This window comes from Andrena cerasifolii, chromosome 16 (genome assembly GCF_050908995.1).
Source record: "Andrena cerasifolii isolate SP2316 chromosome 16, iyAndCera1_principal, whole genome shotgun sequence".
NCBI lineage: Eukaryota > Metazoa > Arthropoda > Insecta > Hymenoptera > Andrenidae > Andrena > Andrena cerasifolii.
Window position 1 is genome coordinate 4754757 of NC_135133.1, and position 12693 is coordinate 4767449.

A 12693-nucleotide genomic window follows, 5' to 3' on the forward strand; every position below is an offset into this window, starting at 1 on the left:
AGATCCGTTCGAACAATGGAATAGAGTGTTCTCCCTGACGACCGCGGAGAGATCTTATCTCCACGATCAATTGGAGCACCTGAAGGGCTGCAAAGGTACAAGGGACTGTACCGTCGGGGGCGCGAGGGAGGCACTGCCGCAGCCGCAGCAGCACCAGAGATTGATCTCGAAGAGGAAATACGCCAACACGTTCGGTAGGTGTCCGTCGCCTGATACGCGATAGATTAAGGCGTCATTCATCTTGTTTATTTCATGTTGTTCATTTCCATAGAGGATATGTTTGTACCGTCAGCTTTGCAAATTATTCGTGAAAGTGAACTTGGTAGTCCGCCTAATAAGAGACGAAAAAAGTTGCAAAAGTAAGTAGCCCTCGAACAGCCTGACAATGCCCACGATATGTCGATGGAACGATGAACGTGATTATTATTTAGGGCCCGATTGTCGTTTTGTTTAACGCGCCTGTTTCCTGTTGAACAGTGTTTGGAACAGACGCAGCAGAAGCTGGCAAAGCAGTTGGCGACATCACCAGGACGAGGTGAACTTTCGGCGGCACAGACATCAGTACTGACCTGGGCCATTTCGTTCCCCCATCGAACCTATTGCCGAGGATGGATGCGCGACGCATTGCCTTAGATGTATATTAATTTTCCGCGGATGCATTTAACGACGTAATTTATTTAGTGATATTTAATTGATGAACGGAAACGTGATATTTAATCGACAGCGTTTTTGATTCCATTAGACGTCCACGGTCTGGTGCGCGCCCGTGCATATTTTTAATGCTACTTTTCACGCGAATATAATACGATTATTGCGACTGGTCGGCGAGCAAGTCCCGCGTTGTATTATATGCGTTTCGTTAGAGCACGTAAAGAGGAATGAGAAAACGATCTAAACGACGATCCTTTTTTTACTTAATAGCAGATATTTTTTATAATAATTTATTTACTCTCGTCTCTTTAGGTCTTTGTACGAGGAGCGAATAACTTGTATCGACAGCTGCCTAATGAGATTCAGGGCAATACCGAGACCTTGATTGTCGCGTGGCTAGTAACGATGCTTCCTCGCGAAGTGAATAACCGATACCCAGTAGCTTTCTAGACAATAGACTGTCCGAGGAGAAGGGAAGCATTTAAGTATTCGTCTATCGCATTAGGGCAGCTCGAATTCGGGGACTCGCGACTATGGACTGATACGCACAACGAATGAACGAACACAATAGCAAGCATCATTCTGCCAAACGCCTATTTCCCTTTCTCGCAGCAATCCCTATATATTCGTACAACCGCCGAACTTTTATCCCACCGACGCTGCCGTTCGTTTGATTTCTCTATTGCCCTTAAGCGACAACAGATTGCAGAGTCAAAATGCTCTTACAACGTACTGCCACAAAATCTCTTACAATCATGACAGCCAATCTCTATTAACGTCATTGACAAAAAGTAAATCCAGCCACTGTCTAAAGGTATGCTAAGACTGTATATACTTCTATGAAACTAAAGGAACTTTTAGCGCCATTTACTCTGTGCGATCTCCTATCCTGATAGAAACAGTACGGGATCTTTTGTGATCGCTACACCCAACAATCTCTGTTACACGAAATGAAATGCTGATGGATCTATGTGTTTAACATCAATTCGGGGATTCACTAAATATTACGCAGTTGCTTCATCGGATGTAAAAAGAAGTTTTAGACAATATCAAATCTTTCCTCACATAAACTATATATTGTTTACATACAAGAGCTAAATGATCGTCTCCATTAGCATTTTATTTTTTTACAAGTATATGTCTGTGTTATGACCTAGGTTCTCAGTTAGTATTCTGAGAGTATCTTCAAGATTTTCAAACTAAAGCAATGTATTGAAATCATTCGAAATAAACAAGTAAATACTGTCCAAATGATAACTAATATTAAACGAACGACACTATATATCATTCATTTCAGCGCTAAAGCGAGGGCACGAGAATAAATGATAGTCAGTAATCGTTAACTTTATATTTTTCGTACTTCTTTATAGTTCAAATACATAGAAGATATGGAATTCTGTGGGAAACAATTAATCCTCGTAAGTAATATTTTTAGTTCGTTTAAGAAAATTAAAAGTCAATGGCAACATCAAAATCTTCGTTATCATCAAAAATACTTCTCGCATCTTTTATCTCGGTTACATTCTTGCCACGAGAATCATCCTTCTCGCCAATGCTATCGCTACTTGGCGTAGCATCGACATTATCTCCAATTTTAAAATCATCATCCTTATCCCTATTATCGAAACTGAAGTCCTCTTCAAGATCATTTCCGCAATAAGGATTAACGATGGTATAATCGTTCTGCGAGTATTCATGTTCCATCTCATTATATTGGCACACAGAATCACGATACTCTTCGGAACAATCATTCGTATCGTCTGAAGTATCGGACGCGCGACATTGGGTTTGTTTAGGGGTACCCAAATATTTTGCCCATTTGTTTTCAGCTATATCTGATCTAGGCTGTCGATCGGAACAGTCATCGCGATAGCTACTACGATTCGCATCATCGCCCATTTCAAAAGATGCATTACCTTCGTTTCTGTATGCTTTCATGGCATTTAATTTTTGAACCTGCACGCGACAATCTTTCCCTGACCCTTGGAAAAAAACCTAGAAATTTGAAACGTCCGCTACTACCTAACACCTCCACTAATTCATCCGACTACACCAAGAATTACCCTTTATTTCATATTATCACGGAAATTCAGTGAATAACATTTTTATCTAGTAAATAGTTATAAACTCACCCGCCCGACGAACTGCTTTACGTTGCACACTTTGCATTGCCATTCTTTTGCCTTCTTCACTATGTGGACCTGGAAAACAGGCAGCAAATAATGTATTAGAAATTATTCGCCACAGCTGTGATTTTAATGGATAATATGTCTGGCAATTACCTGATACATTTTACACGAGGAACAATGCAAAACATTCAGTTCTTGCGGCATTATCGCACACTTTTTGGATTTTCACTGAGGAAAGAACACCACACGACCGCAAAGCTGTTACAGTTTAAACGCCGGAATGCGCGGGAATTTCGAAAGTATTTGAAACTCGAGTTGCCACCCAGTGCAGCCACCAGAGGGAAATAAGATTTTGGCGCGAAGGTATGATTGGTTCACAAGGAAACCACTTACGGCGCTTCCGGTCAGTTGAAAAGTTTCGGCTTGTGTCGAACGTTTGTTAATAATAACTGAATATACCACGAATCTTTTGCATATTTGGAAGACAAAAGCGGTAAGATGTTACACGTTTATTTGTACAACATGCGACGGATACCTCCTCTCGCGACTGCATTAAAAAAGTAGATGTTCAATTTTCCTTTTTCTTTATTGTTTTACACTGTTCGATTAAATGCATATGAAAACAGTTGCGTAATGTACGCCAAATAATATACAATTATTGAAAGTCGATTTTACAATTGGGTAAGGCTGCGATAAGTTCCTTACGAATGGAGCCCTTATCCCTGATGTACGGCAAGCCTTGAATTTTTAATGTTTTCAAATTTCTGTAAAACGAACGTATATTACCAGCACAGTGACTTATATTTACTCTTTCAGTGTTAGTACATAATTACGTACTTCAGCACTTTTAAATCACGTAGACCTTCGTCATCAATACTTTTGCAACTAACGAGTTCCAAATTTGTTAGCGTATCTTTAATAACCGATAGCAACGGTATAGCTTCATTAGTGATGTATCTACAGTTTTCTAGTTTTATTTCTTTTAATTCTTTGCACCCCTCTAGAGCAACAATTTAAATGAGCAAATGCGATCTTAGTAAGTTTTTTCATCGCATATTGAAACAACTGCTACACTGACCAAAGTATGGAAACCCTACGTGGCTTATTCCAGCGTTATTAGCATCAACAGCTTCGATGCAACGAGTGTGCCCTTGAGATGATAACACATTATAATCTGTTAACAGTTCAGGGGCACCCTTCCATCTAACAAATGCCCCATTTTTCAGAAGCCACTCAGCGCAAGCGAGATCAGGTCCAATTTCCTTTATGCGATCCTCATCGACTCTTGAAACAAAATCTCTATGTATTCGAAACTGTTCGCTTTGTGCTTTGAAAACAAAAGAACTGCACTACTGTGATACCTATTGAATATTAGAGTAAGCCAGTAGAAAAATGATCTTCTTTGATTGCCTGTGCTTTGAGAAGCTACAAACCCTAATCTGTTTAAAGTCTGAAATTAAAGAGTATAGTTACAACTTCCCAAAGGGTATAGGACAAAGATATTTTATTTTAGCCATACGTGAATTGCCATTGTCCATTTATTTTTCTACTAAATAGCAAAGTAAACGTTATAATACTTTCGCGAACGCTTGATATCTCTGTCCTAAAACTCCTAAGAGATTATGTAAATTTGCAAGGGACAAAGTGCGAACGTTCCGGCAGATGGCGAAAAAATATCTTCTCAATTGGTAACAAAAATTTTGCAAAATGATAAGCTGTAGTTTGTTAGAAGACTTTTTAGGTAAATTTAAGTGACGCAATTGCGCGGGAATAATATACGCGGGAAGTTCCAGAGCGTGACTGTGCGAAAAGAATTTTAATATATATAATTCGTAGCGATTACGAAACTTCAGTAGAAATTGTTCGATACAGATGTCAGTGACGAGCAGCGTTTCTGCCAGCTGTAGTTTCTACGTTATCCGTAGTCTCTGGATTTCATAATTGTATGTGCCGCCGGTTTGAAGAGTCAAAACAAACTTGTGTGTTTTCGCACAGCAGTGATTACATTTAGGACGATTGTATACCGAAAAGCAGCGACATGAGTCGAAGGAAAAGAGCGAAGGTTTGTTTTCCTGTGCTTTTCAGTCCACTCTTAATTTTCTACAGCGTCGAAGGCATGCTTGAAGGAAATATTTCTCTAACGAATATTTCAAAGGGAACGATTTTTATAAGACTCCCTGTAATATGAATCAAGTGTTTGTTTCCCTGCGTTCCTTGATGTAGTGTTAAGCGAGAAGACCAGGTTCTGCGTTGAAAATAAATTGCACGCGTTCACAATGAGCGTTCCCCTATTGTAAATAAGTAGATTAGGTTATGTTTTGATTAAACGGATTATTTGTTGTTTATATCACTTTGTCAGCGATCATGTGCATGCTGTTTTGTATTCGAATTGATTGCGACACGTGTCGATGAATAGAAATGTATTTTATGCAACTTTTAATTCATAAATGGCTGTAGAACTTTTTAACCTCTATGTCAAAGAAAATTTGCGTGCCTTTAATAAACCTCTGTTTACTGGGAAACTGTAACGGAAATATTTACGATCAGGTGGAGTACAGGGAAATGGAAGAGAAATATAATCAGTTGGAAGACGAGAATGCTTCTGACACATCGGAGAAATCTAAAACTGGGCTGGTTACACCAGAGAAGAAAGTTGCGCCGGAGGTGAAGAAAGATATCGATAGTACGATACCGCCATCTGCTCCCGCGTCTTCTGCTCCGAAAGTCGAACTGAAGGAAGAAGATGATCAGGATAGCGATCACGAAGATCCGCACGGTATACATATTTTTTCTCAGAAGGTTGTTTCATTTCGAACAGAGAAGACACATAATATATATTTTGGTTGTAGTAAAAGAATTACTTAACGGTTTGGAAGGGGCAGCGTTTCAAAGCCGTCTTCCATTCGATAAGCTGACTTCTACGGAAGCAGCTTGTTTCCCAGACGTTTCTGGTGGTCCGCCGCAAACTCAAAAAGTTTTTCTTCATATTAGAAACAGACTTGTACGTCATTCAATATCAATCGTACATCTAATATTCATTGACTATTTCCATCCTTACTTTTAACCCTTCCCCTTCATTTTAGCTGCAATTGTGGCTCGAAAATCCCAAGCAACAGTTGCTAATCGAAAATGCTTTGCCGGGAATAGAATCACCTTACAATAGCGACACTGTGTTAGCACGTAGAATTCATGCATTTTTGGAAAGACACGGTTTCATCAACTTCGGTGTATTCAAACGTCTCAAGGTAATACATATTAAATATATTTACTTTCTGTGCTATTCAGATTTTTGTATGTCATACATACATTTTAATTGTTTATTACAGCCATTACCTACTAAAAAGTTAGGTAAAGTAATCGTAATTGGAGCAGGCATTGCTGGCTTAGCTGCAGCTCAGCAGATGCAGCAATTCGGGTTGGAAGTAATTGTGCTCGAAGCGAGGGTAATTATTAATTCAAATCTTATTCCGCGCCTATGAAATGTGAGTTTTTAAATATATTTCGCGCTTTGTAGGATCGTGTCGGTGGTCGTATTGCAACATTCCGTAAATCTTCGTACATAGCCGATCTCGGTGCTATGGTGGTTACAGGTTTAGGCGGGAATCCCGTAACTACGCTTAGTAAACAAATTAATATGGAGCTGCATAAAATTCGACAGAAGTGTCCTTTGTACGAAAGCGACGGCCAAACGGTTAATATAATCATTTCTTTACGAGCGTAATAACAATAAAGTGTTTGAAAAGGTCGCTTATCTCGAACATTTTTAACATGTACAGGTTCCGAAAGATAAAGATGAAATGGTTGAACGGGAATTCAACAGACTATTGGAGGCAACGTCGTACCTTTCGCATCAATTAGATTTTAATTACGTGGGTAGCGCGGGATCGGGAGGTCAGGGTGGCAATACGCGGCCCGTGTCCTTGGGACAGGCATTGGAATGGGTGATACGTTTACAAGAACAAGGTGTTAAACAGCGTCAAGTGGCCCATCTGCGTTCCGTGTTGTCGCTCCAAGGACGACTGATCACAAATCAACATAGGGTACGTATCCTTGGTACCTGCCTGTCGAAGGTCTACGAAGAGAAGAATGTAATTGAGAGCAGCGGTGCTGTTTGGGTTACAGATGATAGCGATCATAGATCGTCTGGTGGAGCTGAACAAACAGTACAAAGAAATGACCGAAAGTAAATTGCAGACGCGCGACATCACCCAAGAATTTGTGCTTCGCTCGAAACTACGCGACCTTCATAATGCTTGCAAGGTATGGCCGATAACAGTGTTTAGGCAACTGTGATACTCACACGTGTATTATATGTCGCTCACTTTCTATGTACCAGGAGTGGGATCAGCTCGCGGAGCAGCAGAAGGAAATCGAAGCGAAACTGCAGGAGTTGGAGGCATCTCCTCCGAGGCAAGTCTTACGCAATAGTAGTTTCCATCGCTTGCTGAACTTCGTATATTAAAATGTAATTGCTACATGAAATTGTATTCTGTTCACAGTGATGTGTATCTGTCTTCGAAGGATCGTCAGATACTGGACTGGCACTTCGCGAACTTGGAATTCGCCAACGCGACTTCGCTGTCGAACCTGAGCCTGAAGCACTGGGACCAGGACGACGACTTCGAGTTCACCGGCAGTCATCTTACAGGTGAGTCATCCACCCCTCTGTTACATAAACGAATACTTAGTTGCGTTGAATTGATGCTTGCTCTGTTCGCGAGCGTGATGCGAGTCCGGTTGCATCGCGGGCTTAAATTGGCTGCGATTATTGCCGATAGTTACGCGTCGTTCGTCGAGGCGCGTTTAGCACGCGAAAACATTCTAATTTCATGCGGCGTGCGTGATTCGTGGAATATTCCCGGTTCGCCGGTAACGCGTACACGGCATTATATCGACGTTCTCGAGAAATTGCTTAACCAGCCAGTAGATGGTATAGATAACGGGTGAATTATTCGCGGGTTGCATCTCCTTTACGGGCGTCGGATAGTCTCGCGCGGTCTGTGCCCCGCGCGGTTGACTTTATCAACCTTATTGAAAGTCGATAGCATGAGATTCCGTGTAGATAGTCGCTCGTATCCCCTAACCGATCGGTTACCAGAGTTCTCATTATGTGAAATTATACTATGATCATGGCGTGTAGTCGTGCTCGGGTATACTAATGCGTTAACAAAAACGAAGGCGACGGGAAATATGAGCGTAGATAATCAAGCGGTTTCGTATTTTACCCTGTCGAGGAGGGCTCTGTTCACCGCCGTTAACGGTGTGGCTTACTATCCCCTCTAATCGTTTACCCCAAGTATTTACATTAAACAACTAAAGCCCTTCGGGAATAATTGGCATTCCGATACCACTGCGCGAGATAGCGCAGTTAAAACTGTTAGCGACTTCCGGATGTAATCTCGACTACCTCCGTCAGGTTCTCGAGTAGACACTGATATCAAACTGCTACCAAGTTCAACCTGCTCGTATCCTGGTATCAAATCGTTAACTCGGTCATTTCTCAACCAGAAACGACCTTTGTGTATGCGCTAAAGCGCGAGTTAAACCGTATTGCTTTCAGCAGGTGCAACATGCGCCATTGCCGTATATTTCCTGCTCCTTTACGAGCGCAACGATTAAACTTCCGCGAGGGGTTCTTGCCCAATCCTCGGATATTCCCAGAGATCAAACTATCTCATCTTCCTCCAATTAACGGGTTAAACGGAGAATCGAGGCGATACATCAGTGTCTCGTTAGATCCCTGACAAAGGTCTTCCCGGAGTCATCCGACGCTTTTAATTGCGAAAATCGTTGGAAGTGAAAGCTCCGATGGGAGTCTGGTGCGGAACAATGTCCGAAGTGAGCGAACGGTAAACGCGGCGTTAACAGAGGACACTCGAGCGGCGTGTACGGTTCAAGGTGGACGTTGCTGGACGTTTTGTATCGGCGGACCGTAACCCAGCGGAATAACGTGCTTGCGTGTGTCGCTACCGCGAAGTGCACTCGACTGACAGTGAACGAACGGGACCGGTCGAGTCCAGCTCGAGTTCCAATATTGCTCCGACGTCGCGTCGTTCCTCTGAGCGACGCAGTCGAGTGCACAGCGCGCGAGCGAGCGAGCGAGTTTATTCTCCTCCTGGCACACGTTGAAACAAGAGACACGCGAGATCCACTCCGTTCTTACGCGCGGCCATGGTGGTCAGCTCGAAATTAAAGTGATGCCCACGGTCCATGACTGACGTGCATCGATGATCATGACGGTCCGCCCGCAGCTTCTTCCCGGCGATTAATGAGATGTAAACGATTTAACGCTAAATTAAGCACAACAATAGGCACTCCGACGAGTCCGCCGCTCGAAAGTTGGGCCCCGAACGCCGGATCCCCCGATGTAATCGGTTCCTCCTCCGTGCCACGGACTCTTCGCGGTCCTCCTCGCCGCTTCACGGACCATCGGTTCCTTCCCCGTCTCCAAACGAATCCCGCTCCAGGGTTAATAGCCACTGGCCGAAAACCGTTTAAGCTGAAATATTCTTTCGGATACTTTTTCTCTTTGAGTGTCGCCGGCTCTAACCTCCTCTAGATCTCTCCGCGCGTCCGAGAACGTTAAGGACTCCCTCGGCTGACTTTGCGTCTCGACGCCATCGCGTACTATCTATCGTACGAATTCCTTTTTTCCTCTCTCTCGAATCCCAAGATGTCCGAGTCGTCCGGGGGAGGCAGACTCAGCAGAGTCACCCCAGGGTCGGACGGTCGTTGTTCATCGTTCGTTTTCATCTTGAATGATGGCAGGAATGCTATCTCTTTTGATACCGTGTTTTCCGTCCCGGCCCGAGAGGCCCGTCGCGACATGATCGCGTCGGACAACACTTGGCACTAAAATTCAGGAATGTACACGGACTCGTATTCCTCGCCGTCTCCAACGATCTCTTCCTCCACCTCCTCCGCTCGGGATCGGTCGTATAATAGAGCGTTACCGAGCTTTGTTCGCGAGCGAGGACTGGGCGCGTCGTCGGTGTTTTTCGGTCGTTCGTTGTCAGTCTCTGCCATTGGTAGGACGAAAACGTAGGCAGCTCGATATTATGCGCGTATATACGCGCGTGTACAAGCCGAGATGGAGAGCTGGATACGAGGGCCGTGAAGGGGCCGGGGATGGGCCATTTACGACGTATCGAAGACTTCTATACCGTTCGTTGACTCCGATCGTCGCATTCCACGCCATCCGCGTGTCGCTACCAAAATTATATTGTCGTAAAGTTCGACTTCACGCGCACCTCAGCGATTCCCCGGCTTCCCCCCAACGGCAGACCTTATGGAGGGTTACACGACACGGTTACATCCGTTCGTCCGCCGAACGAACGCCCTCGGACCGCGGTCCGCGCTCTTTCGCAGCAGACTTTTCACCGAAATCCAAGCCGGCTATAATTGCGAGGGCATAATGCAGCGTCAGCTCTCTCTACCGATCGGGAAACTTCGATTGAGCCTTCGCTCAGCAACTTCCACGGCGCACCGTAGCGATTCGAAAGCGCTCCAGTCCGCTATTCTTCGAAAACATTACGATTTTCGAGTGAACTTTTACTGCGTCTCGTAAAAGTTAAAACCAGAAGAGGCAGGGAGCCGCGAGCCGTGAGCTCACGGGCTACGAATTCGAACTCGAATCTCCTGGTTTTTAAGGATCTTCGGAGTGACGGTGAGCGGAGTTGGACCCGAGAGGAAATATCTAAACAGGGATCGGTGCATTACAGTACCATCGTGCCCCTCCAACATTCGGGGACGAAGGAATCCGGAATATCTAGGCTCGAATAATTCCCCTAGCCGAGATCGAAATCAGGATCGTGTTAAGGATCGCGTTGCTCGGGGTGCCCGGGCACCAGGCCTGGCCACGTTCCGTATTTCCCAATATAACGTCGGGCCGGCAGGAAATTTACGAACGGAGAATATCAGGGAATATACAGTCCCGGGTGCGCCTTAATGAGCTTTCGCTTTCGATCTCCGATCGATTCCAGCGATGTTACCGAACTGGGCCCTGGAAATAAACGGGGGGAGGGACGTTGGTTCTGGCCGCGCCGTTCCTCGGCTCATTTGGCGAAGCCAGGCTCCTCTCCTCTCCCCTCCTGCTCCCCCGAAAAAAGTGTAAAATAGAACGTGTCGAAACGCCGCATCGCGTCGCGTCGGGCCAGTGTTTTTTCGGAAGGGGGTGCCAACGGCGGGGAGGCCCCGGATCGCGCCGAGCGTTTCCCCGGCAGGACGAAAACGTAGGCAGCTTTAACATTAGTCGAGCCGAGGGCTGGATGGTGCAGAGGGGGCCCCGAGTGGTAATTTACGAGGTATCGAAGACCTTGTACACTCCTACCCGCCAACGAGCCGGCCTCGCCCCGCGGAATCCTGTCTTGGCCTTAACGCACCGATACCTTTCCCATGACCACTTTCGGCCTATCTGTGCACACCGAGCGAGAAGCCTCTGTACACAAGGAGAGGCGACGGGCACACGTACTGCCCGCTGGCTCGGTGTTTCTGTGCCTTTACCATTTACAGTGCTCCCCGTGTCGGCGACGCGGTAGGGTACCTTGTCGATGTAGTCTATCTGGGGCTTACGCTCCTCTTCGGCTCGTGATCCCCGCGATTTCTCTTCTTAACGTCACCTATCCGCCCGTGAAGCGTCAACCGGCCGATTTCTTAGCGCCGGGCATTCCTTTGCCCTCCAACAAATGGCTCGCCGACACGCGTCCTCGGGATTGAGTCCTCCTGCCTCCACGGTACCCCGATACCCTTTCGTCTCGGCCTTTTTACGCTCGCGGTCTATTCTTCTCGATGGCGTGCAGATTTGTTTTCCCGGCTGATTAAGGATACCACGCTCGCAGTGGTATACAGGGCGGGAGTAAATTCGAAACACGATCCGGGGTGATTCCTTGCAGAAAAAGCACGTCTTGGGACTACGAGGATCTTCGGAATCGGTTTCCTGGAAAACGGAGCTACCTTCGTCGACCTCGACTCGAAGTAATTTCCATCGAATCGAGGGCTCCGATTAGGGGGTTGCTCGGTAGCTGGACGATGATTAAGTCAGTTCCACCGGGACGCAACGTGTCAGCATGAAATGTGCCGGTCTGCGATTGGAGCGTAATTAGGTCGTCTATGGGGGCATTAGATCACGATACACCCGAACGAGAGATAGAGGCTGGCCTGCGGAGCTTCTCAGAATGGTTGATTAATAACGCCAGCCTGGAAAATCGTACGTCCGCCGCGTAATTGAATCGTTCTCGACACACTCGGCTAACGAGAAAGGCGTGTTCCCTTCAGCCCTTCAATTACCTCTAATCCGCCTTATTTATCGTGGCGACTTTATTTAGTCGTCCACCCCTTCGCCGGTGGAAATGTCCCGTTTTGATGTTTCGCGTGCCAATCGCGGCCCCGGAAACCGTCGAAAGGCGGACAACGCGTCACTCCATTCGCAATTAAGCGTTGCTCGTCTAGCCAGGCACGTGGGTTAATCAACTTCCCAGCGGCTTCGCCAATGTCTGGGGATTGTATTTATGCGGGAGGGGGCTGGGATGCATTCGCCCCGATAACAAAGCTATGCGAGTATACGCGCGTAGACTGCGGAATGACGCGTTTAAATTTCCTAGCGGCCGGATCTCCTCGACGTCCGGGCGTTAAGTCTTCCCTCCGCTCGATAGATGTACTGTAACGTCGTAGAAAGTAACTTAAGGGTCATGAAGTTGTCGAGCCGACGAATTATTTCCCCGTGTACTTTGTACAACCCGTGTTGCCAATCTGTCATCGGTTATGCCCGCTCGCGCTGCCATCCCGTGCTCCGTGCGTATTTATGCGTGCGCGCTCCTCGCCCGACGCGATCCACCAGATATCGCGCGTCGCCCGGCCAGTTATTTCGTACCGAATTTCGTTCTCAATTAGACGGGGCCGGCTCATCAATCATCCC

The 12693-nt window shown here is 45.9% G+C and overlaps 4 protein-coding genes and 1 long non-coding RNA gene across 7 annotated transcripts in view; 2 read left to right on the plus strand and 3 right to left on the minus strand.

Moving 5' to 3' along the window:
* Sulf1 (Extracellular sulfatase Sulf1) overlaps positions 1-1902 on the plus strand; it is a 60840-nt gene extending 58938 nt beyond the window's left edge. For 2 of the 3 annotated variants that reach the window (XM_076829345.1, XM_076829344.1), the window contains exons 15-18: positions 3-194; positions 272-359; positions 478-535; positions 964-1902. In XM_076829345.1, the coding sequence (XP_076685460.1) occupies positions 3-194; positions 272-359; positions 478-535; positions 964-1101 (476 nt within the window). In that variant the 3' untranslated portion in view covers positions 1102-1902. The remainder of the gene's footprint in view (positions 1-2; positions 195-271; positions 360-477; positions 536-963) is intronic. The other variant, XM_076829346.1, reaches the window with a different exon arrangement.
* A 53-nt stretch (positions 1903-1955) lies between these two features.
* LOC143377719 (uncharacterized) lies at positions 1956-3281 on the minus strand. Its single transcript, XM_076829352.1, has 3 exons — positions 2934-3281; positions 2784-2852; positions 1956-2646 (listed from the first exon to the last, which is right to left on the minus strand). Exons 1-3 carry the CDS (start codon positions 2982-2984, stop codon positions 2101-2103), a joined length of 666 nt encoding a protein of 221 aa, XP_076685467.1. The 5' UTR covers positions 2985-3281; the 3' UTR covers positions 1956-2100.
* A 66-nt stretch (positions 3282-3347) lies between these two features.
* On the minus strand, positions 3348-4457 carry LOC143377720 (ATP synthase subunit s, mitochondrial). The gene is made up of 5 exons (XM_076829353.1): positions 4300-4457; positions 4142-4230; positions 3859-4064; positions 3618-3780; positions 3348-3544 (listed from the first exon to the last, which is right to left on the minus strand). The coding sequence occupies exons 1-5, from the start codon at positions 4309-4311 to the stop codon at positions 3436-3438; spliced, it is 579 nt and encodes a 192-aa protein (XP_076685468.1). The 5' UTR covers positions 4312-4457; the 3' UTR covers positions 3348-3435.
* A 216-nt stretch (positions 4458-4673) lies between these two features.
* The window catches only part of Su(var)3-3 (lysine-specific histone demethylase Su(var)3-3), a 132449-nt gene continuing 124429 nt past the window's right edge, over positions 4674-12693 (plus strand). Inside the window, exons 1-10 of the mRNA XM_076829350.1 lie at positions 4674-4842; positions 5328-5556; positions 5630-5781; positions 5864-6025; positions 6107-6223; positions 6295-6471; positions 6557-6820; positions 6903-7040; positions 7117-7190; positions 7280-7428. Coding sequence (XP_076685465.1) covers positions 4819-4842; positions 5328-5556; positions 5630-5781; positions 5864-6025; positions 6107-6223; positions 6295-6471; positions 6557-6820; positions 6903-7040; positions 7117-7190; positions 7280-7428 — 1486 coding nt within the window. The 5' untranslated portion in view covers positions 4674-4818. The remainder of the gene's footprint in view (positions 4843-5327; positions 5557-5629; positions 5782-5863; positions 6026-6106; positions 6224-6294; positions 6472-6556; positions 6821-6902; positions 7041-7116; positions 7191-7279; positions 7429-12693) is intronic.
* On the minus strand, positions 7249-8956 carry LOC143377724 (uncharacterized). The gene is made up of 2 exons (XR_013087399.1): positions 8006-8956; positions 7249-7445 (listed from the first exon to the last, which is right to left on the minus strand). It is a non-coding gene; the product is annotated as an uncharacterized LOC143377724 (long non-coding RNA).

Excerpts from the sequence above, each read along its gene's own strand:
- LOC143377719 (XM_076829352.1), bottom strand. The coding sequence starts at position 2,984 with ATGCCGCAAGAACTGAATGTTTTGCATTGTTCCTCGTGTAAAATGTAT. Across the intron at positions 2,853-2,933 it reads CCTCGTGTAAAATGTATCAG|GTCCACATAGTGAAGAAGGC; the intron begins GTAATTGCCAGA and ends CCTGTTTTCCAG. Across the intron at positions 2,647-2,783 it reads TAAAGCAGTTCGTCGGGCGG|GTTTTTTTCCAAGGGTCAGG; the intron begins GTGAGTTTATAA and ends TCAAATTTCTAG.
- LOC143377720 (XM_076829353.1), bottom strand. Across the intron at positions 4,065-4,141 it reads CTTACTCTAATATTCAATAG|AGTCGATGAGGATCGCATAA; the intron begins GTATCACAGTAG and ends TTTTGTTTCAAG. Across the intron at positions 3,781-3,858 it reads CGTAGGGTTTCCATACTTTG|AGGGGTGCAAAGAATTAAAA; the intron begins GTCAGTGTAGCA and ends TTGTTGCTCTAG.